This window comes from Leopardus geoffroyi, chromosome A1, assembly GCF_018350155.1.
Source record: "Leopardus geoffroyi isolate Oge1 chromosome A1, O.geoffroyi_Oge1_pat1.0, whole genome shotgun sequence".
Classification (NCBI taxonomy): Eukaryota; Metazoa; Chordata; class Mammalia; order Carnivora; family Felidae; genus Leopardus; species Leopardus geoffroyi.
In genome coordinates this window covers 7,712,223-7,735,941 of record NC_059326.1, presented here as the reverse complement: position 1 = coordinate 7,735,941, position 23,719 = coordinate 7,712,223, and the positions used below count along the sequence as shown (strand labels likewise).

Sequence of the window (23,719 nt, the reverse complement as noted above, 5' to 3'; positions counted from 1 at the left end):
CAGTGAGCTTCCAAAACCTCTCTGGGATCTTAAAAGCACCAGTAACAAGCAACTAGAATTCACAGGAGGATTTGTGGGCCAAAAGATTTTAATGTGAGCATGCTTCTACTTAAATACTTCTTACAAGAAATGCCATTTAATCAGACCACAAGGGGGGCAAAAGTGATGTTGACAAGTATGAATCTCCCTAATACACCCAACAGTCCAACCGTTCTCATCCATTTATATCACTTCGGGGGTAAGCTAAAACAACAGTAACACTAATAATTTATGATCCATATTGAGACAAAATGAATATGACTTTATTTAACATGTCATTACTTTTAAGTAAATCTTAACCAGTAACACCTTGAGAAGTTTACAAAATCATGCACTTCCCCTTCTTTTATTCAAGTTGACCCCTAATTCTTTTGTTTTTAATGTTTGTTTATTTTTGAATGAGAGCTAGCACAAGCAGGGGAGGGGCAAAGAGAAAGGGGGACAGAGGATCAGAAGTGAGCTCCACGCTGACAGCAGCGAACCCAATGTGGGGTTCAAACTCACGAACCACGAGATCATGACCCAAGCAGAAGTCAGATGCTCAATGGACTGAGCCACCCAGGAGCCCTGACACCTCATTCTTATGGGAAAGATGGGAGCACACTGTTATCCCTTCCAAAAAAAAAGCATTTTTAAACTAATTTTTAAAAAGATTCAAGAGTATTAGTTAAAATGTGAGCCTCTAAAAGACAATTAATGTCACTGCCTCATTACACACACACACACACACACACACACACACACACACACACACGCACAGAGCCATACACATCTGAATATAACTGACAGCACCCTAAATAAATATAAACAAAGACAAAGTTTAGAAGTGATAAGGTGCAACTGTAGATATGGAAATTTATTTAATATCCACCATGGGCTTGGAAATTTGAATCCTCATAATTCTGTAAGGTGGGTGACAGAATATTTCAATCTTAAACAACAGTATCTGAACTAGAGAATCACTGTTCTAAGAAAAAAATTTGAAATTCACATACAGCTTTTGTCAGACAGAGAAATGGGTAATCATCGCAGGCAAAGGCTAAGAAAAGACAAGAGAGAATTCACGCTCAGGTGAAATAAAGTACTCCTGGTGTGGAGTCTCCTCCAATAACCTTCCATCCGCCATCTGCTTGGTGTCCGGGCGAAGATGGTGAGAAAAGTACAACATGGAGAAGCCCTGTAACTTCACAACACTGTCAAGAAGTAATTAAGACTACTGCCAGGCTCAGGAGATTGAAAAGTATCAAGAATACTGGACAATGTTAAACTTTTGCGTTTCAAAAAAATAGAAGATCCTCGGGGCGCCTGGGTGGCTCCGTCGGTTGAGCGTCCGACTTCGGCTCAGGTCATGATCTCGTGGTCCGTGAGTCCGAGCCCCGCGTCGGGCTCTGTGCGGACAGATCAGAGCCTGGAGCCAGCTTCGGATTCTGTGCCTCCCTCTCTCTCTGCCCCAACCCACTCGTATTCTGTCCTTGTCTCTCTCAAAACTAAATAAACATTAAAAAAAAAAATTACAAAAATAAAATAAAATAAAAAAAATAGAAGATCCTCTAACATTTCAAAAGAAATCACCATCCTCTGTTCTAAATCAGTTGTGATCATTAAAGTAAAACATGGTGGCCATATAGCCCAGAAAACCCATGATCAAATTTCTTAAAGATATAAAAGTATTAGAATACCACAAAACTGCATACATTGCCTAATAAAAGGAAATTAAACAGTAACATTTTCAGACAAAATACATTAATGGTACAAAAATAGTAGCATATACATGCTCAGACTCAAAATATTTATAGTCCAGTGAGAAAAGGCAAACAGATAGAGAAACTTAATATAAAACAGAATGAGATAAGTCTTAACACCAAGTATCATAGAAACAGTAAAAAAAAAAAAAAAAAAAAAAAAAAATTTCTTTGAGGTGTTTAAGCAAGCATTCACAGAGAAGGTAGTATTTGAGTTAACTCTTGAAGGGAAAAGGAGGAAAGATTTTTTGTTTGTTTTTCAGATTCGGTTAATAATAGCACAAAATACAAAGATACAGAGAAGTGACAACATATTTCATGTTATATGAGGTATGAAAGATTCAAAATGATTAGAATTTAGGAAGTGTGGATGGTTAAAGAGAGATAGCCCTAGATAAGTAGAACAGATCCTGAAGGGATTTGAGAAAAATTATTCAGAAGATACACTTAGGGTTTATATAAACTATGTCAGTAGTGTTAAAAAAGGAAAGAAGAAGATACTGTAGAATTTTAAAGAATACAGACTACAGGCAGACAACATAGTAGGAAAATCTCAGATTTACAATTAAATAGACTTGAGCTAGGAATCCTAGCTCTATCACTTATTAACAACAAAATTTTGGGGGGTGCCTGGCTGGCTCAGTTGGTAGAGTGTGTGACTCTTGGTCTCTGGGTTGTGAGTTCGAGCCTCATGTTGGGTGTAGAGATTACTTAAAAAAAAATAATAATAAAACCTTTAAAAAAAAAGTAAGGTTTTTCTAAATTGCAACTTCCATTATTTGTCAATTGGGGATGATATGTCATTACTGTAGAACAGCCTTAATATGATGGCAAATACATTGTCCAATGTATTACCTGTCAATTAATGGGTAGCCAAACTTCCGCAGTTCCCTTCTTATACCAAATGGCAGAATGTGAGAGATGACCGGGAAGAAGTCAACACATGTTGCCTCAGTGACTGGGAAGATGAGGAAGTCATTTACTAAAGAAAAACCACATAGTGAGGAGGGCATCTTTTGGGATGAACACTGGGTGTTGTATGGAAACCAATCTGACAATAAATTTCATATACTGAAACAAAATAAAAATAAAAAATAAAAAAAAGAAGAACCACAAAAGGATCCGCAGATTTGGAGACGAGAAAAATGCACCGAGTTTTAGACATGCCGAATTTGCAGTGATAATGGGATACGTATCTACATGCAAAGATAGAAAGCACAAAAAGTCTGGATCTTGAACTCAGTAGACGGTTCTAATAGAAATAAAATTTTAAGAATTTTAAGCGTACAAGGGAAAGCAAAAAACAAGCGAGCCAAGAAAAGGGGCTCACAAGGAGCCACAGGTGAAACAAGAGTCGAGACTGCAAAGAGGAAAGAGTTTCCAAAACAGAGAGGTGGCCAGCAGTTCTAGTGCTGGATCAAATGCTGTATTTGGTAATTAAGAAGATCTCGGACATTCTACGAGAGCAATTGCAGTGAAACTTGTAAAATGCCAAGTTGCAGATACTGAAGGAATAAATGGGTGGTAAAGACATCAGAGAGAAGAACAGAAGCTATTCTAAAGGTCCTCAAGTGGAAACTCCACAAACATAGTACAGAGACCTGATGTACGTCAGAAGAGCCACATGTAAAATAAATTTAGCCTCCACCAAGCTACAAAAAAACCTAAGGAAAATAGTATCGTTGATTCTCTGGCGAGCATGTTTTGTATTTATACATCTTTTTTTTTTTTTTTTTTTGGTATGAACGTATTAGAATGAAAGCATGAATCACTGTTTTACCAAAGTCGTGGGTTTGATAAACAGGCTCTCTCATATCATGAGATTCTTGGTGAAAAAGAAATAAAAAGATTGCTAAGTGCTAAAAGATGGGGGATCATAGAGCTCTTGAAAGAAATCCAACACTGAAGAGAACAAATGCAATTATGAATGATTCAGGTGGAAACCTTCAGACTTCAGAGAAAGTTTCTGTTGCTGTTTTTGATTCAAGGTTTTTGTTGGTTACCTTTTGTTTTCAGAAATTGAAAAACTTCTAGAGGTGTTAGGTTAAGACCAAGAAATCAACGTAAAGATGTTTCCAGATCCAGAAAGAAAAGTAACTAAGTGTCACTAAGAATCGGATGGAAAGGTGAGGAAAAAGGACTAACTTTACAAATACTGCAGTTATGCAGAGGCTACCGTCCATGTCCAGTATGCAGTCTATGGATGCACTCTCACCTAAAACAAAGTTCCTCCTCAGAAGTTCAGTTAAGTAGCTAGGTCATTAAATCAATCACAGCTCTAATACATTAGAGGGTATATCAGAGAGAGAGAAAGAGATTTTTAAAGTCTGACAAACATGGGTGAAAAATGCCCACTTCTCTACTGGCTACTATTTAACCTTAATGTTACTTAGCTTCCCTGAAGATGTTTCTTCATTTAACAATAACATTTGCGTCCTAAACTGTGAGGAACACCAAAAGGGATGATTTATGTAAAGAGCTCACCACAGTGTCTGGCACAAGGTAACCATTTAAGAAACAACAGCTATAACTACTAAAATGAAATATAAATTAGTATTTCTCTGACCGTAGGATCAAGAAGACCTAAGATTTAAAGGAAAGGAAACAGGAAAGATTAACGTATCTGGCTACGCATTTTTTGAGTAAAATTTTTTATGTGAACAAATAGAAAATGTTAAAAAGCATCATATAAAAGTAAAACAAAAATGGTAAAACAATGGATTTACATGAATTAGTTTTCTTCACACAACAAAAAGATAACCACCCCTCCCCCCCGCCCCGCCAAAAGAAAAGAAAAGAGGCTGACATGCTCCTTGCCCTGCATAAACAGCACCAGGTGCCCAATGTAGGAATCCACAGATACAGTAATGGACACTGAGTGAGTATTTTTTACTACTTCAACGTGTCACTGATACTGGGAGGAGATACCGTCCTTCCGATGTTAGACCAAGCTACTAAGGCATCCTCGTGTCCTTAAAGGAAAAGAACTATCTGCAGCATAAAATAACAGTAGTATTTGAAATGTGAGATTCAGAGAACACCAATCTTTCGCACATTGAAAGGTTTGTCTACTATAACCCGTTTCAACCAAACAGAAAGCATAATTCTAGCATACGCTCTTACAGCAACCTAACGGTGTTTCGAGCTGCGCTCGAAAGAGGTACCTCGAGACCGTCACTGGGATAAGACGGGCATATTGTGGAGAAGCCGAGTGGCTCTGCCCGTGCACGACCAGTGTCACGCCCCACAGCCCGCACGCCAACTCCACCTCCACTCGTCTCTGTTCTTGTCTAGTTAGGGTGCAATTTATTTTCAGACTTTCTTTTTAAAACTGAAAAATAATTGGGGCGCCTGGGTGGCGCAGTCGGTTAAGCGTCCGACTTCAGCCAGGTCACGATCTCGCGGTCCGTGAGTTCGAGCCCCGCGTCAGGCTCTGGGCTGATGGCTCTGAGCCTGGAGCCTGTTTCCGATTCTGTGTCTCCCTCTGTCTCTGCCCCTCCCCCGTTCATGCTCTGTCTCTCTCTGTCCCAAAAATAAATAAACGTTGAAAAAAAAAAAACTGAAAAATAATTCTAACCGTCAACATCGAATCTCTCTCCTACCGATCTCAAAGATAAAAATTCAACGAACTGTACTGCTATTCATTATTGCCATATTCAAAACTCTCCAAGGAAATTTTGAGGATATTATCCTGGGGACCCTCCCCACCCCCCAAAACTTTTCCTTACCTTTAGGAAATACTATGAAAACTTCACTTGGGGCAAATGCTATGTTTCGCAATATTTTTGTAGTAACTTGTTTATTTCTATGCCCAAGGGAATATAGATATCGCTGTGGTATTAATACCGAACAGACCAAAGTATCGTGGAACCCCTTCATAACACAAAGTGGTGACAGAAATAAAACCAAGTTGTTAACTTTGTTGTATGTTTTCTGCATGTGGTGGTGTATGTATGTGGGCTTACAGCCTCTGGGCTAGCAATGCATTAAAAATACCCATGTATTCTGAAAGTTTGGGGAGAAGGATATTCGACTTCCACCTAGACTGCAGGTCTGATTAACAGGTCTGTATTATACCATTACCAGTGTCATTAAAGGAGAATATAATCATTATTACCCAAATTACAATTGAATATAATTCAAACCTTTCCCCTGGTACTTCAGAATCTTACTGAAAAGCTAACCTTTGTGATAAAATCCATTTTCATTATTCAGCAATGATAGACTGAAATGTGCCTGCCACAACTCTATGACAACATACTGTCGAAGCTGGTTTTAGAACCAACACGTAACAAGTCATTTACATACAAGTTTTATTTAGTAGTAAAAAATGTACAGAAAGACAACACATGAAGCTTCCTGTTATTGAGATTGCAAATAAATGAGACTTCTATGATAATTTTATAACGACTTTTGAATAGTACCCTGAATAACTGTGTATGAAATATAATTTGAACTCGTAACTTAACAAAATCCAAAAGGGAAAAACTAAATTTAATAAAAGAATAGGAAAATATACTACAAGCAGAGAAAGCTCAAAAGCCACCACAGAAAATCATTGAATTGGTTAACGGGACACTAAACTTACTTCGATTTAAAAAAAAAAAAAAAAAAAGAAAAATCACCTAAGGATATCAACTAAGCCATCCAACCTTCACACCCACCACCCACACAGACACAGAAAGCAGCCAAGATATTCACTTTCAAAAAATGTCTAATAAAATTATTTTTACCTGTAAATTGTTTTCTGTGACTCTGTTCCACCAAACCATATTGATGGGTACTCCTGATTTACACCTGTCAGCAAGGCAGCCAATAGGGTTCTTTGCTTTTCGTGCCTTTGATCCCATCGGAACTAGCCTCTCCTCCAGCATCCCCAGGCGATACTTCCTTGGCTAGGAAAAAGAAGGAAAGAAACCAGGCCACTCCTAACATCCCCCACACTAATCTAAACTAACATAACTAACATATAGAGGATAGCAGGAATGGTGGAATAGGAAACAAGCAAAATTTCTAAGATACTCCCTCTAACGTCCCTATCACCACCCACCATTTCCCACCCCCACCCCAATACACACCTCCAAAATAACCCACAGTCCTGACAGGCTGAACAACAATATGATATAAAGCAACAACTGTTGTAGAGATATACATTATAATCCCATTTGACCCAACTTTAATGAATAGAAATTACCAGCAAAGTTAAATGCTCTACACAATTTTTTCCACTGGCACTTACCTATTCTCACTGCAATATGAAGAAATGCTTCAAGGGCACAAAATACAGGTAAAAATATTCTCCAAACTCTTATCTTTTTCTGCCCCCCATTTTGCTACCTTATTTCCTACTGAGGAATTGCCCCCACTTCAAAGCAGCAGCTAATTCCTAAGAAATAGATTTGTTTTGAATTGATTTTTTTAATTTTTAAAATTCTATGCAGGTTAAAGTACAAGTCATTATGTCTGAAGTGGGCATTCAACTTAAGGTACTCAATGAAATCATCTCAAAAATTTTTTAAAAAATATACACATTTCATGGAACTTATAAATACCAGTAATGTGAACAGACTGATAACTGAATAGCTTGTCCAATAAAAGCATAAATTCATTGGCAAACATTGTCATAAAGTTAGCAAACAATCTTAATAGTAGTTGGCGGGGCTTTCTTATACGTGAAAGTTAATGGTAGTTGTCACCATCTTACCTCTAAATTTGCACTAAATTACATCTCAAGGGAATGAATGAATGTGTGTGTGTGTGTGTGTGTGTGTGTATTTTTGTATACATATTTTTCCCTTTAAGGAATGCTGGTATATTCTTAGGGAAGGTGACTAATTTAAGCCTGAAAGAAGAAAATCTATGTTTACTCACTGTTCTGTCGTAAGTCTGCTGAAGCAAATAGTTACAATTAACTTTCTTCAGAAAAAGTGTCATGGCCAGACAAATACATAACATGTAATTTTGGCTAGTAGAGACAACCAATTTGAAGAAAACACTTGATTTCTAAATTTCAAACTAACCTTGCAAATAACGCCTATGGGAATTATTCTATGCAAATTAGATTCTAACTACAGAGATGGGCCTTTGCCAGTGGTCTTTGATTTAAGGGGAAAAAAAGTAAACTTGCATAAGAAAGACAACTAAACTACCTACCAACCCAATAATTATAGCAGTGGATAAGTGTTTCATGAGGCTAACACATTTCCACCTCTATGCAATCTCACACCAATTCAATTACCCTTCGTGTCTACATCACAAGCAACTTCTGTGGATGAAAATAAAAATGTACTCATCAGAACAATATTATAAACGAAAGAATTTTAAAGGAACTTATTTCTAGTAACACGGCTCACAACTGTAAGGCTTTGATACGCAGCAAAAATACTATCACCTTAATTAAGCTTTCACTAACTTAAAACTTCTATTTTAGAAAATGTCTGGCCTAAAGATTATCCTAATTACCAGAAAAGTTCAACACATCAAAGAATATTTATTTAAACAAAATCACAACCTATCAGATAGGATTTACACAAGGCACCTAAATTCCGGGCACGTATTTCAAATTCAGACTTGCTTTTGAGCTGGTTATTACAATTGGTGCAATTTATTTCCTTATACCGGTGCACTAAGCAACATAGAAAAAAAGTATTTAAATAAATCCAATGTAGCATTCTCCCTTCCCAACAGGTCTCCTTCTGTTTCTTATTTTTCCAAAGAGGCATCCATCACTTCTCTCCCCACCCCAACCCTCAAAAACCTGTAATTACCCTAACACCCTTCCTTCTTGAATAGAAGAGATCCCCAAAAATGTGCCATTACAGATTTAAGTTTCTCCAATAAGTAGCAAGAGATTAAAACTTAACCTGAAAGTAAAACCTTCTATGTGATACTGAATGAAAAGACTTATGGTATCAGTACCATTTAAATTATCATGAGAAGCAAAAGAAGACAAAATGACATCTGAAAAGGGATGGCAGCCATAGAAAGCACGAGGGTGAGGCGAAAAGACCACATGTAGAAAGAAGTCTCACTGCACAGGACATAAATTATAGTAAAATCTCATCTGTAAGCTAATTCCCAAATTATCTTGACTATCATATATCCCTTGAAGAACACGCATTTCCAACTAAACATCTAAGAGATCTTTTTGTATCAGGACCTGTTCTAAATACTTGGAATACAATGATGAATAAAACACAAACCTTTCCCTCAAAGAGGATATAATGTGGTAGGTAACAAAGTCATGCAAACAGAACATACTGACTGTGATATAATAAATGCATATATAATAAATAAGGTACCAACAGGGCAGAGACAAAGGGTTCACAGAGAAGGCAAAAGCCTAAGCAGTTCTGAAGAAGAAGTTAAGTGGACCCAGACGGAAAGGGGGAGAGGGAGAGGGAGGGGGAGGGGGGAGAAGGAGGGGGAGGGGGAGGGGGAGGGGGAGAGGGAGAGAGGGAGAGGGAGAGACAGAGAGAGGGAGAGACGGAGAGGGAGAGGGAGAGGGAGAGATGGAGAGGGAGAGACGGAGAGGGAGAGGGGGAGAGGGAGAGACGGAGAGGGAGAGACGGAGAGGGAGAGATGGAGAGGGAGAGACGGGGGAGGGGGAGGGGGAGAGACGGAGAGGGAGAGACGGAGAGACGGAGAGGGAGAGGGGGAGACGGAGAGGGGGAGGGGGAGAGGGAGAGAGGGAGAGGGAGAGAGGGAGAGATGGAGAGGGAGAGGGAGAGGGAGAGGGAGAGGGAGAGACGGAGAGGGAGAGGGAGAGGGAGAGACGGAGAGGGAGAGGGAGAGGGAGAGGGGGAGAGGGAGAGACGGGGAGGGGGAGGGGGAGAGACGGAGAGGGAGAGGGAGAGACGGAGAGGGAGAGGGAGAGACGGAGAGGGGGAGACGGAGAGGGGGAGAGAGAGCGCGCGCCACTGTAGGCCAGAAGAAAGGTGTACGTAGATGCATAGACGCATACAGGCACTGTGGGCAAGGGCACACAAGGGCCCTTGTCAAGGGCAAGGGCAAACTGCAAGTATTAAGTCTACCAGGAGAGCAAAGGGCCAACCAACCTCCAAGAGCAAAAGATGAGGCTTCAAAGCAATAAAAAAAAAAAAAAACCGTTCCTATCCCGTCCCAAGGACTTCAGACTTCATTCCATGGGCAATGGGAACTCGTGAAAGCTTCCGATGGAACATTACACTGGCAACGGGCAGACCCACGGTGGGCTGTGGCGGCAATCCGGGTTAGGGTTGCTCAGCCCCCGCTCGCCCACGGGGCTGGCGGCCGTGGAGGCCGCCCTGGGCACCACGGCACGTTTCGGCAGCGTCCCCCGCCTCTCGCCTCTGGAAGCCAGTGGCCCCACAGGCCCAACTGTGACAACCCAGAAAGATCTCCAGTGTTCCCTGGGAGCAGGGTCACAAAACTGCCCCCATTTGCGAATCGCTGGTGATTCTCCAGGATGTGAACTCAAGGGAACTGAAGTGGGAACGAAGCTAATTACGGCCTGGGTGGGAAGAGACATGCTGGGCTAAGAACTGCTATCGGTGACTCACTGAAAGTGGGGGCTAGGGAGACCAGAGAAGTCCAATCGAAGATAAGGAAACAAAAGGGGGCGAAGAAAATTTTACGGGAAATGCTTATTAATCCCTGAAGTTATTCCCCTAACATTCTGAGTTCTGTAAGATCCAAACCCTCCCCTCCAGAGCAAACAAAAGCCCTCTTCCCTCTCCTAGACCGATCTTGAGAACGTCGATAGTCAACAAAAGCAGTAAAGGGCACTGCTGACCCTCCGTGCTTGATAGCCTCGCCCTCCGTGGAGTTCTACTTACAGAATGGAAGTATTTTTAAGTGTCCTGTCCTATCAGTAAATCACCAGCTTTTCTGCCCCACCTCCTACCAAGTCCACACCGTACATCAAAATTCCCAACCTCTTTCTGTTCCTGTGGTAAAATATCCTGAAAGTGTTCCTCCCCCTCTCTCCCTCTCTCTACAGTTACACAATCCCTGCTTTAAAATCTCAAGATTCACTACAACAGTGAACGATTTTTATCATTCTTCACAAAATCTAAATAAACAGTACAGTAAGAGTAGATGAAAATAGTTTTACTCATTTGATTAGGCATTTAAAAAAAACACACTGGCTTCAACAAAAGTATTCAAGGATCCTTTTGTGTTCAAACTGTAAGGAACCTATGAATTTTCTGGAAAGGTTATTAAAATAAAAATTCTGCTTCAGTGGACCTCGAGCGAAGCCTGAGACTGCATTTCTAAAAGGCTCCCACAACTACTAGTACTCTCCTGCTCTGGTGACCACGCTTTGGGAGGAGTAACGTTCTAGAGAATACTACAGAAAAGACCCAGACAAAAAACAACGAACGGTCCAGACAGAAACTGAGGCCACTCCCGGAAATAGCAAGAGTTCAATAGAGTTTGACCTACATACTTGGAGACCATTACTCATATACCCTGCAGAAGTTTTTCAAGGCTGGCTCTTCGAAATTCCATGAGCTAGTCCATAAAAGCCCTTTCCAATGGTTTAAGACGAAAGGAAATCCTCCTTTGCTCCTGACACATGAGGGACGTCTCCGTATCAAAAGAGAGAAAAGTAAAAGCGAATTTTTACGACTCTTTGAGTTCAAAAGCCTAGCTGCACACACTTTTTTTTAGTCATTCATTCACTCGACATTTCAGCATAACACTCTTTGCTCTTCTTCCTAGAAATACAAAGCTGAGATCTATTCTCTTCCCCTAAAAAACTTCACAGTCTAGCCAAAGAAAAATCTATAAATACCACTGCATGTATAGAAAATGTAGTTAAAGCCACTAAGTAACAGACCAATTTTTCAGTGCACAATTCTTCTGGTACAACTGCAAACCAGCAATGCTTTAACAATGCTTCCTATTACTAGCCATATGTTGTTATATATCATTAACTAATTAGTGATAAACTACAGAAATCAAGTTGTTACCATAGTACAAAAAGTTTCCAACACCCTGAATTTTAAGAAACCCTTTCGAACATCAAAAACATTCACTATTTGTACTTCTAAAACAATGAGTGATGATTTAAAGTATTATGAATGACACTTTTAAATGGTTTGCATTTTATTAGTCACAACTTCTTCAGGTAACTTAGAAAATAGTAGTGCGTGTGTGTGTGTGTGTGTGTGTGTATACAAACTATCTCCATTCAGATAATACTTAGTAACTATATTAATTCCCATTACCTTTTACCATAATAACTCAGCAACCTACCTCCTGCCACTCCTGAGGGTCTCAGGTCCACTAATACAAACCTCTGCTCTAGAACTGACTACGTATTTATTTGAAAATAAATCTGCATTTTTTTATTTATTTATTTTTTTTTTTTAAATAACCTCTTCTAAAAGCACCTGGCTGTCTCAGTCAGAAGAACATGTGCCTCTTGATCTCAGGGCCGGGAGTTTGACCCCCACATTAGGTGCAGAGATTATTTAAATAAATAAAAATAAAACTTGAAAAACAAAACCTCTTCAGGAGTGCCCGGGTGGCTTAGCTGGTTAAGAGTCCAACTTCGGCTCAGGTCATGATCTCACAGTTCGTGAGTTCGAGTTCCGAGTCGGGCTGTGTGCTGACAGCTCAGAGCCTGGAGCCTGCTTCGGATTCTGTGTGTGTGTGTGTCTCTCTCTCTCTCTCTCTCTCTCTCTCTCTCTCTCTCTCTCTGTCCCTCCCCTGCTCACTTCTCTCTCTCTCAAAAATAAATAAACATTAAAAACATTTTTTTAATAAAATAAAAACAAAACCTCTCCCAGCTCACAGCGGTCGTCCCTAAATTAATGAAATGTCCTAATATTTTAGCATATTTGTAATTATGAGAAGTAAATTGGAAATTATAATTTCATTAACGATCGGTGGGTAATCTAAACTCACTGGGAAAAAATAGACCCCCAAATTGACTAAAACCATTTGAATTTTTTAAATCAAATACATTAACTAATTTCCATATAATCATCAAGACAGGGAACTACCTCTACCTAATTTACTATGTGGATTTTAAAGGCTCCTACACCTAATTAATTTAGAATAGTAAATCCAGACCTACAGACCAGTGCAGCATGGGCTCCAATCATCTTCCCCGTGAGTAAAACACTTAAAAAATCAAAAAGAGAGTAAGCCAGCTTCAAAGATTATGTTGTATTTTGTCCCACCATTCGTTATAATTGTGGGCTATTTGTGAAAACATACTAGGTTCCTTAAGTTTTCATTGTTCAAATAAAACCAAGAGTAGGACGCAATGGGCAAGCGAGTCCACTAAAAAACAGACCCACTGTTAGAGACTCGGGGGCAGGAAAACATCTATAAATGAAAAAGCCCTTTTAATTTGCGAAGTCAATGTACAGGATAACAGGATGAAAACAGAGGATGCTCTAAGTTATATCCAATAAAGCAAAACAGGATTTACATACACACACAAACATATTTTTAGGCTCTACCATGAGTCAGTCCCCCAATATTATATGCATATGTTTAAGGAAGCTTACAAAGCGGTTATTCCTTCTGTTCTTAAAACCTCCAGATTATAACGGAGTTCTACGCCAACAAAAGCAAGACCAGTGGAGTACTTCTGCTAAGCAAGGCTACATTTAATTTCTAAAGAACTGGAACACCAAACTGCAACTTCTTTTATTCTTCTGGTTTAGAATGGAACTGAATATAAAATGTAGAGAAAGAAAATACCGTGCCTAAGTTATTTTAAGTGAATCTGAGGAAAGGTGTTTTTCTCTAAGTCATGAAAGTTATTTCCACAAGAAACTATCAACTGTAATCATTTTATAACTGTAATCAAGTTTTACAATGTATTCCAGTACTTTATCAAAAGTACCCATGATGCTAAACGCCTGATCACTCATTAGCAGAAGGTTCCCTTTTTATTTATTTACATTTGTCCCCTGACTTCAATCTTGAAATGAAGCAGAATATCCTCAGAAATGCTCTTTACTAGACAGAACTGAACCTAAACTAAAGCAGTGGTTACTCAAAAGTAATCTCACACACATTCAGAAACAGATACACACGTTTTAGAACTGCAGAATCATAAGCAACAGAAGACTGGAACAACAACTACCACGTGGCAAGCCCAAGGCACTACACCAAGCACTTTATACCCATTAACGTATTTCATGCTCACAACTCTGTGAGACCGGCACAACCGTAAAGCCCGCTCCACCGATGCGAAAAGTGAGGCTATACGAGGTTAAGGTAACTCACCTATTAATCCCACAACTAACGTAAGGTCAGGCTCCAGAGTTTGCACTCGTAACTGTGACATTCTGCCTCCAATTTGAATAAACCTGTTCCATATTCCTTAACATATTTCAATCTTAACCTTATGCTAGCTAATCCTAAAACAGCCAAATACAAACTCCCGAATGAATCAATCTCTGAATCTACCTGGCATGGACGGGATCGATGAGAAACAAAGAGGCTCCATTCAAAGAAATAAAATTAAGCAGCTCCCTCTCCCCATTTCCAAAATGCAGGGGAAAACATTCTGGGAATTAAACAGAGTTGGGGAGGGGCGCCCGGGTGGCTCAGTTTCTGACTTCGGCTCAGGTCACGATCTCGCGGTTCGTGAGTTCGAGCCCCACGTCGGGCTCTGTGCTGACAGCTCGGAGCCTGGAGCCTGCTTCGGATTCGGTGTCTCCCTCTCTCTCTCAAAAATAAACAAACATTTAAGAAAAAAACAGAGTTGGGGAAATTATGCACTTTGGGTTCAATTTAGCTAAAACTTAGGCTAGCATGTTTGTGGATGGGAATTCTAAACTCACCTTTACTAATTCATTACTGACCCCGACTTTGTAGAAAATAGAGATGAACCACCAGCAATGCCAAGCGGCTGAAATCAGCTACTTCACTTTGTAAACACAATGACCAGAGCAGAGTAAAAAGAAGCCAACCACATAATCTCAGAGTGAGCTACTAGTTCCCAAGTCCAGATAGACAATGCACCATGGTTTTACCCAGCTATCATTACTGGGTTAAGAACTAACTCAAAACGCCCAAAGCTAAACCAAGAGAATGACTACAGCCCAAGAGTATTACACACTGTATATAAAAGGCATGTTGCCTCAGTTCACATGTTTAAATACGGTATAAAGTGTCAAACATCAAACCACCACTCACCTCTTAAAAAAACAAAAAGAAACCAAACAAAACAAAGACAACCTCCAAAACGCAAATCTGCCACAAGATCTTTTATAATCCATCGGTAGAACAAAATTTCCTTGCAGTCATAAATTTGGAAGATTCTTTCTTGACTCAACAACAAAAGCCAAGTGGTCACTGCCCACAACATACCAATTAAAGTACAGAAAGTAGTACATGGTTGAACTCCGAATTTGTCACAACAAAATTGAATCTGTTCTTTCCAAAGCACATCTTTATCTCAACACAATCCTGGAAGTCAACCTGGAGTACTCTTTATTTTGCAGGAAAACAAAATTAACTCTTTCAAAACTGAGTCCTTTCCTGTAAGAACTATCATATTTCTAAACAAGTTTGAATCTAATCTTATTTACACAGCATTTTAAAGAAAAGAATAAATTAAGACTGGAGGTAAAAACAATAGGAAAAATGTCACATTTAAATCTGACAATTAAAATGCAGAGAAGATGAAGAACATATCCATTTGCTAAGGAACGTTAACTACTATAGATCATTAGCAATAAAATGACAATACATTAAAATTACAAGAAAACATCGACAATCCCTTCAATTTAAAATCACTGACTCGGCATACAGGGAATTACCATGTTATTTTAACCAAAATGAGCTTAATATTTTGTTCTTTTTAAATGTACTTAGTAAGGGATAATCAGAGTCTGTGTGACATTTCAAAAGTGACAGCGTAAATTACTTGTGAAATTCAAGACCAAAAACAAAATGGGAGACTGAAACATCCGCGAGAAGAGGCCTAAATCTCTAACATACATAGAGCTTACAACGAATTTAAAAAGAATAGCCTAATAGAAAAACGGGCCAAGGACATTAAAGAAACACCAATGACCAATTAACATAAATGAGTAGTTCAACAGCACCAGTAATCAAATTTAAACAATGAGGGGGAGGGGGGGTTGCCTTATACAGTAACAAAGATGCGAAATACTTTTACATCTCTGTGTTATCAAGTCTGTAGGAAACCAGAACCTATCAGTAGGAATGTAAACATGTACAACATCTCTAAAAGGTTATCTGTCAAACATCAAAAGTTTATTTTTTTTTCAAACATCAAAAGTTTAATTGTGTGTTCCTGCCCCAGAAACTGTGTTTATAGAAATTTTTACTGAGAATCACATAAATGGAAAAAGGAACAGGCATAAGGTCAATGTTTTATCTCTTCCTCTGTATATTACCAGTAGCCTCTTTCCACTACCTATTTTTCACCTTATCAAAGACTCATTTCACCTTTCTCATATTGCCCTTGCTAGAAAGACTTTGGGTTTTCTCCGAAATATAAGTAATTCTTATCTATATTATTCTAGGTAAATTACTTTCTCTCTCAAAACTTCCATTCTCCAATTTTGTAAAATGAGAAAAATAATCTCTCTCAAAGACCCGTTGGGATGATTAAATGATACAAAAGATAAAACATTAACTTATGAATTATGTAAGTTTAACACATTACCTGGAACAGATACAGAAAATCATTATCAATAACAAATAAAATCAAGTTTCTATCCATCTCTCACTACATCATGAGAAATCCCCACATGCATTTTCACCAAATTGGAAGCACATGTTCAAGAAGCTAACAGCTATGTGGGGAGGAGACACAAAAAAAGTTGGGGGGGAGGGATCCTGAACACCTCACAGAAAAGATGGACATCCTCAGAGCAGCTATTGGAGACCCATATTTCCAGTCGCAATTATAACACAGCCTAATCCATAGTGAGCAGTAACAGATTATTTATTTAGCTACAGTTAACAATGTATTAGTACAACTACCATTTATCGGGCACTTCTGGGCCAGGAAATATTTTTCGTTTAGTCCTCATAAGGCCACATAGTAGGCACTCGGCATGATTACTGTTTTCATCTTGCGAATGGAGAAACGCTTAACTAAGCTTAAAGAATCCGTGAAGAAATGGAGAATCGATTCAGACTGCCTGGCATCCAACTCCAAACCCTAAGACTTCCAAGCATTATTCAATACCACTGGGTTATTACTACTCCGACTGTTTGCTCTTTGAGAGAAATAAAAACTCAACAAGAGCTCTGAGTAAGCTATAAACGGGGACCATGGCATAAGGCGCCTCCCGACCTGCAGGGACTTGGACCTAACAACTCTACCAGTTCCCATAGGGACTCATGTGCATGTCTAAATCTACGACCTCACCTACCTCTGGCTTAAGTTGGGAGAGCACACATTCCCACAGCTTGGCAAGTGGAGATGAATGGAGGTTTCATCTACGCCAGTAAAACAAGAATAGCTCTGTTTAATTTGGAATTCTAAACACAATTTTCCATAGAAACATTACTCATACAATACTCATGGGTAAATGATATTGATGTGGCTGATCTGCAAAACCTAAATACTAAGCAAAACAATTCTTGAGAACATATATAAAAAGGTTAACAACTGTGGTTTTACAGGTGAAGTTTTATATTGTCAATTTCCATTAAGACTTCCATTTCAATTTCTCCATTTTCTCTTCCCCTTTTATTTTTCCTGAGATCAATACTTGGCTTGATGTTCCAAAATAAGCCTAAGCCACAGAAGGATCAAGGAAAGATTTACATTCCAAACTTCCTCTGCTATAATTCTATTAATCTCTCCAAATTTACTTTAGCTTTCTCCAATAAAAGAACCCTACCAGAAATAGTCTCCGGTTTCCTTGTAACTCCATAGTTTGTTCCCTAGATTAGAAATAATATAAAAGTCATCTTTTGAAGACATTAAAACAGAAAGGTTACAAGAAAAAATTTAAACGTCAAATTAATCAGAAAACATACTATATCGCCAGTAAATTTTGTAATACAGATGGGTGAGAGAGGGAGGTGTATGCTCTTGAGGTAGAAAACAGTGGGAAGGAGGTCTCAAACTGAGATAAAACATGGAAGGAAGCAGAGAAAGTATTGCTAGTCAACTTCTCCCTCAAACAGAATAATCCAGAAGTGGACGTCCAAAATCTACACATCCTCACAAATAACACGTCCTCACAAATAAACCATCAGCAGATAAGCCAAACCCTTTTGGTCCCACTTCCCTCATCCTAGCCAAGAGCTTTAAAATCAGCAGAAATAAACATGATACATTAGAAATCACTGTCTCCTGAGTCCAAAGGCTTTAACTTGCTAATTAAAACCTTAAAAAGCTCTTCTCCCATTGCTAGAAATAAAATGCAAGTGCCCAGGTAAAACCACATGTTGACTGAAACAACACCATAAAGTACAACTAAAGCAAGAAGTGTAAATGACAGCCACCAGAGCCTTCTTTGCTGTGGGGGAGGGAGGCGGTGAACGCGAAAAGGACTCTCGATGACTAAAACAGGAGGGCAAAGAAAGGCTAAGAAAGAGATACACAAGGGGAAGCCGACAACGCCAAATACAAATCTTGAAGCTTCTCACTCTGCTTGGGCTTTGTCTCAATCATCTGTGGTCGCCCTGCATACAAACTCACAGCTCAGCAAGAATACCCAGCAAGACGTCATAGTGCTGATTCACTTCATTTATGCATATCTGTATTTCAACATCTAACTCTGTTATAAAGATACTCTCTTCCCAAAGGATCCTTACCCAAAACCGTACAGCTCTATACTTCACATTTGTGATTCACGGTGACTCTCACCCCTTTTTCTGTTACGCCAGTTTGCAGCTTGATCTCTCTTGCTGTTAAGGTTTCCTCATCTATTAATCTCAAATACATTAACTCCCATTTTCAACAAAACCCCTCCTCTAGTGTTTTGGGGGGCTTACCTCTCCCTCAGAATACACGGCTACAATTCACTTTCTTCCACCACCACTCCTGGCCAACAATGATTATACACACTTTCAAACAATGGTTACTTTTCCTATCTATCATATTCTTTTTATCTAATGTAGAAAACAAACCAGTGCTTCTCAAACATCAGTTGTGAAAGATCATTTTTTTCATAATTTCCTATACATCATGGTTGTATACTTTTATAAAGTAAAAAGGAATTACCAGAAAAGTGAGCACATATTTGGATGTTGCAGTATTACCAAATTATTACAGAAGTTTCTGAAAAGGTATTTCCAATCTTTTAACTTCCGTCTCCACAGACAGGTACCAGACGCTCCAGGGACTGGCGCCGGTCCCTGGGCATAAGCAGTAAGCACTGCCCTAATGCATACATTCTCAGTACACGACTCTTCAGGAAGTCTTTCACATGCCTGGCAACAATAAAGCAGCGCACACAAGTGGCAATGAACCTGTTTAATACCGTTTTCCACATCCCACATTTTACTTCAGCCAGTCCCTACAGACACAGGGCCCCGGTCATAGTCTCTTAGCTTGTCTATGATAAAGAGGATTTAAAAATTTACTGAAGATCCTAACTCTCTACTTCTAATCGAGCAATATCTTCTGATTAAGAGTCTTTCCATATTCCACACCTTCAAAAACCACAACTCAAAACATCTTTTCTCCATAAACACTTCTGCATCTAGAGAATCCTCTGCGATTTGGCAATCATCAGACATTTACGTTGGCACTAATTAATATGCTGTAAGTAGGTTCATGTACTGCCTTTTCAATTAGATTTGAGAGAAGCAGTCAGTATAAACATCATTCTTTTGCAATTTTCCACATAGCACAGAGTAAGTCTGCTTACAGTAAAAGCAATGGTCTGATCTGACCCCGAGAATTCTCATAGTCCCCAGGCAAAAACAGCAGCATGCCTGGCCTAGGGACTGGCCTGAGATTTCCAGAAAAAAATTTAGCTATGAAACACAGTAGTAGGTATGGCCTAACTTAACTGTCTGTTCCCTCCAATATCATTATGAAATAAAAGGTCTCTCAGTAATCATGACAGCCTTCTAAATCAACTTAGAATTATATTTACATAAATTTGAGTTACTTCCACTAAAACGACATCATTAAGCAGACATTAAGAATTACTACGGCCAAAGAAAAAGTCTACATATGCCCTCAATTTACAAAGTGTAGCATACAATACTCTTATGCTAAGAGTTATACTAACACAAAGAAATTTTAAACTTTCTCAATTCAACCTGTACCAACAGATTCCTAACTATACAGTCCACTACGGGGGAAAAAAATCTATGTCCCTACATATTATTTTAAATGTAAATGGCAAGAAAATATGGTCCTTCAAAGACCTACCACTATGTGAACCCTGAATTTCTAAGTAGAGACTAGCCTGTAGGTCCTTTCAGTTTAGACAGACAGTGAGTTTTAGACACGAGAGAGACACCACAGTCATTATCCAGGGCACGTTTGTCATTTCACGGACGCACACACTGCAGCCGAGGAAGCTGGCCCAAGGTCACAAAGCTGGAGATGCCGGGCCTCAGAAGTTGCAGCACCGTGCTCGTTTCACCAGGTTACTCCACTTCCCTTCCAAACGCTGAGGTCAGATTGGTAACAACACTTCCTTCTACTACTTTCCTACACTAAAATGAATTTTAGAAGAATGGACACTATATCCTCCTTTTTCCAATCTCCAGGGATTTTTACTGGTTTCTCAAAAATGAGTATCGGCAGCTCTCAATCACATTTCAATGTTAAGGTACTAAACCCTCATATTAGGAATACTTTCAAGTGTCTGTTTGCCATGCTAGTCTTACTTTCTACTCATACATCAGAAATGCTACTTATCACAGTTAACTGATCATCAAAACTGCAAAAAATAACAAAAAATAAAGAGGGGAAAAAGCCATTAAGGGGACTCCTCAGACTACTGAAGGGCTTTTTATTTTTTCCTTAAACTAAAAAGCTCCGGATACTTTGATTTCTAGCTTTCACCTGCTTTTCAGCATTTTACGGTTTCCTTCCATGTCGCCAGGCTTTGTCTCCTGTCACTGCTCCCTACTGTCAGTTAGCCAACCTGTGTTCAATTCTATTCCACTTCTACTATGTGGATTCAAAACTACACGCTCCAACTTATAAGACTAGTATGTAAAGCAAGAGGAAATGTGCTCTCGGTGACAGCATAAGGAAATGTATAAAATTAAACTCACACATTTTAGTTCACATTAAAAGTAGTTCATAATTAATTACCCCCTTGTTCTTATCTATTGTTCAAAATGGAGATAATGCTAGGTACATAAAGTATTAAATGTCATTTATACCTGACGCCATTAATTCTTATCTTGAGAATATCTAGTCTTCTTGAATTTCCTTTTATACCACCCTCTGATCAAATGCTTCCTAAAACCATCTGAAACTTGTATCAGTTTCCCAAAATTAATATTCTTTTCTTCCATTACTTAGGAAACTGAATTAGTTACAACACTGTAGTAATTTCCAACAAGATTTACAACTTCCTGAACATCTTTAGCTGCTACTGATCCTAACCAAAAATATCACCTTCTGTAGATTATTATTACCATTAACATGATGATTCTCCGTAAGACTCAAAGGCATCAAACTGTAATAAAATCTTCACTTCTACCCGTCATAGAAGTAGCCCTATAAAATACTTCAAAATCTATGCCCGACCTATCACCCTCGATGCCAAGTAAAATACAGTTAAATTTCTGATATGAGAGATTTTAAACTGTTTTTAAACAGTTGAACCAATTACGAAAAGTTGAAGATTTTTAAGTTTGCCTCGTAACGAGAAGTTTAAATTAGGGGAGAAATCTTTGAAATTTAGACAAAGCAGTTAGGAAATGAAGTTAAAATATGATTAATGTGCCTATAATGGGTCACATTAACAGCAACTACAACATTAAATTTGATGTTTTCTTAAAAATAGAATACATTAAGGTAAAGAAAATGAGGAAAAAAGAGAAGGATTTCATTCCTTCACATAAAACATCTCTATTTCATGCACAGAGATAAATAAAATTCTACACGTATGAAATATATACCAAAAAAAAAAAAAAAAAAAAAAAAAGGCAAGCAAAAGCAACAAAAATATCACAGTCCATTAAAAGCACCTCCCCAACTTAGGAGAATATTGACCATTATATAGGTGATGACCCCAATATCACTTGTATATTCCATTTAGTCTCACATAAGTTTCAACTTCACCTACCTTTCTTCTCTGAGAGATGTTGAGGGCACCAAAGTCATTAAACAAGGATGAAGCAGGTGAAGTTAGAGGATCTGGAAGGTAAGTTACATAAGTTTCCACACAGACAACTCAAGCAACCCACAAATCTAATAAATGTTTAACCCGACAACATTCTTAACAGTAATAAAAAATCATATACCACAGTAATACTTAAACTCAATGCCTCAGATACAGTGGATGTTCAAATATTTTCTAAGTAAAAGAAACACAAATTAGAGAATACTTCTTTCGGTCAATACTTAGCCAATTAAAGTATCAGCTAATACTTTAATCAGAAGCTATATGGATTAGGGTACATCTGTTTGTTTAGAACCAAAAGAAAAATCAAACAGAAAAAAAGAAGAGATGGCTCTTGACCTTGTTAGTAGGAATGTGTGTTCATGAAAGAAGTCTACCATTTAGTAAGTGTTTGTGTACTTGAAACCAAATCATGAGAAAAATTACAAAGAGCAGGGAGGTGGGGAAGACAGAAAGCCATGCTCTCAATGACTGGACTTGGATTTTAACACTTAGGCAAGGCCTTAAAACCATCTATGCAATATTCTATCTTTCTTAAGTTTGTCACCAGATACTTTATATTCTTAGTAAAAATATAAGTAAATTAAGTTTTTAAAGAGGGAAATATTAAATGTTTCAAAATAAACATGAAATTTTAAGATTTTATAGTTTCAAAGTTCTATTACTCTGTTCAGAAGTTATAAACAAAAGTATATCTCTAAATGGTTTTTCACTTAATAAATCAGAAGAGTTTCTGAAAAGGTATACATGATACACATGGAAATACTTATCTTCAATTCTGAGCTCTAGTTACTCTTATGTTTCTCATTAAATTATCTATGAAATTCTAAAATCTATAGTAACTGTTCTTATTTAGAAGGACCTACTAACTCTCTTCAAAATACAGTATAGACTGCTGCTTAATTTCTCCAGTTTCGACTGCCTGAATTTTCATAGCTTAGTGTCTCATTAGAATTAACAATTTAATATATGTACAGAAAAAGCTAGTAAAATATTTTTATGTAATTTATACATTCAAGACACCTAAGGGGCGCCTGGGTGGCGCAGTCGGTTAAGCGTCCGACTTCAGCCAGGTCATGATCTCGCGGTCCGTGAGTTCGAGCCCCGCATCAGGCTCTGGGCTGATGGCTCAGAGCCTGGAGCCTGTTTCCGATTCTGTGTCTCCCTCTCTCTCTGCCCCTCCCCCGTTCATGCTCTGTCTCTCTCTGTCCCAAAAATAAATAAACGTTGAAAAAAAAAAAAAATTTAAAAAAAAAAAAAAAAAGACACCTAAAAATAGGTACTATTATGCAGAGTACTAACACTCAATTGTTACATATTTTTAAGAAGCTATTCTTGAACATTTTTTTTAACATTTATTCTTTTTTTTTTTTTGAGAGAGAGAGGGAGAGAGAGCGAGCGAGCGTGAGAGGGGGAGGGAGAGAGAGACAGAGTGGGAGACACATAATCGGAAGCAGGCTCCACGCTCCGAGCTGTCAGCATAGAGCCCGACGTGGGGCTCGAACTCACGAACTGTGAGATCATGACCTGAGCTGAAGTCAGACGCTCAACCGACTGAGCCACCCAGGCGCCCCCTTTGAACATTTGTTTTTAAAATAGAATACAGAAAGATACTTGGAAATTCCATATTAAAAACCTTAAAAATGACCATGGTCTTGCATTCAGTCACTG

The 23,719-nt window shown here is 38.6% G+C and overlaps 1 protein-coding gene across 5 annotated transcripts in view; it reads right to left on the bottom strand.

Moving 5' to 3' along the window:
* PAN3 (poly(A) specific ribonuclease subunit PAN3) overlaps nt 1–23,719 on the bottom strand; it is a 131,646-nt gene that overhangs the window by 87,267 nt on the left and 20,660 nt on the right. For 3 of the 5 annotated variants that reach the window (XM_045466000.1, XM_045465835.1, XM_045465917.1), the window contains exons 4-5: nt 21,992–22,062; nt 6,515–6,676 (exon numbers count right to left, since the gene is read on the bottom strand). In XM_045466000.1, the coding sequence (XP_045321956.1) occupies nt 6,515–6,676; nt 21,992–22,062 (233 nt within the window). The remainder of the gene's footprint in view (nt 1–6,514; nt 6,677–21,991; nt 22,063–23,719) is intronic. The other 2 variants (XM_045466075.1, XM_045466145.1) reach the window with 1 other exon arrangement.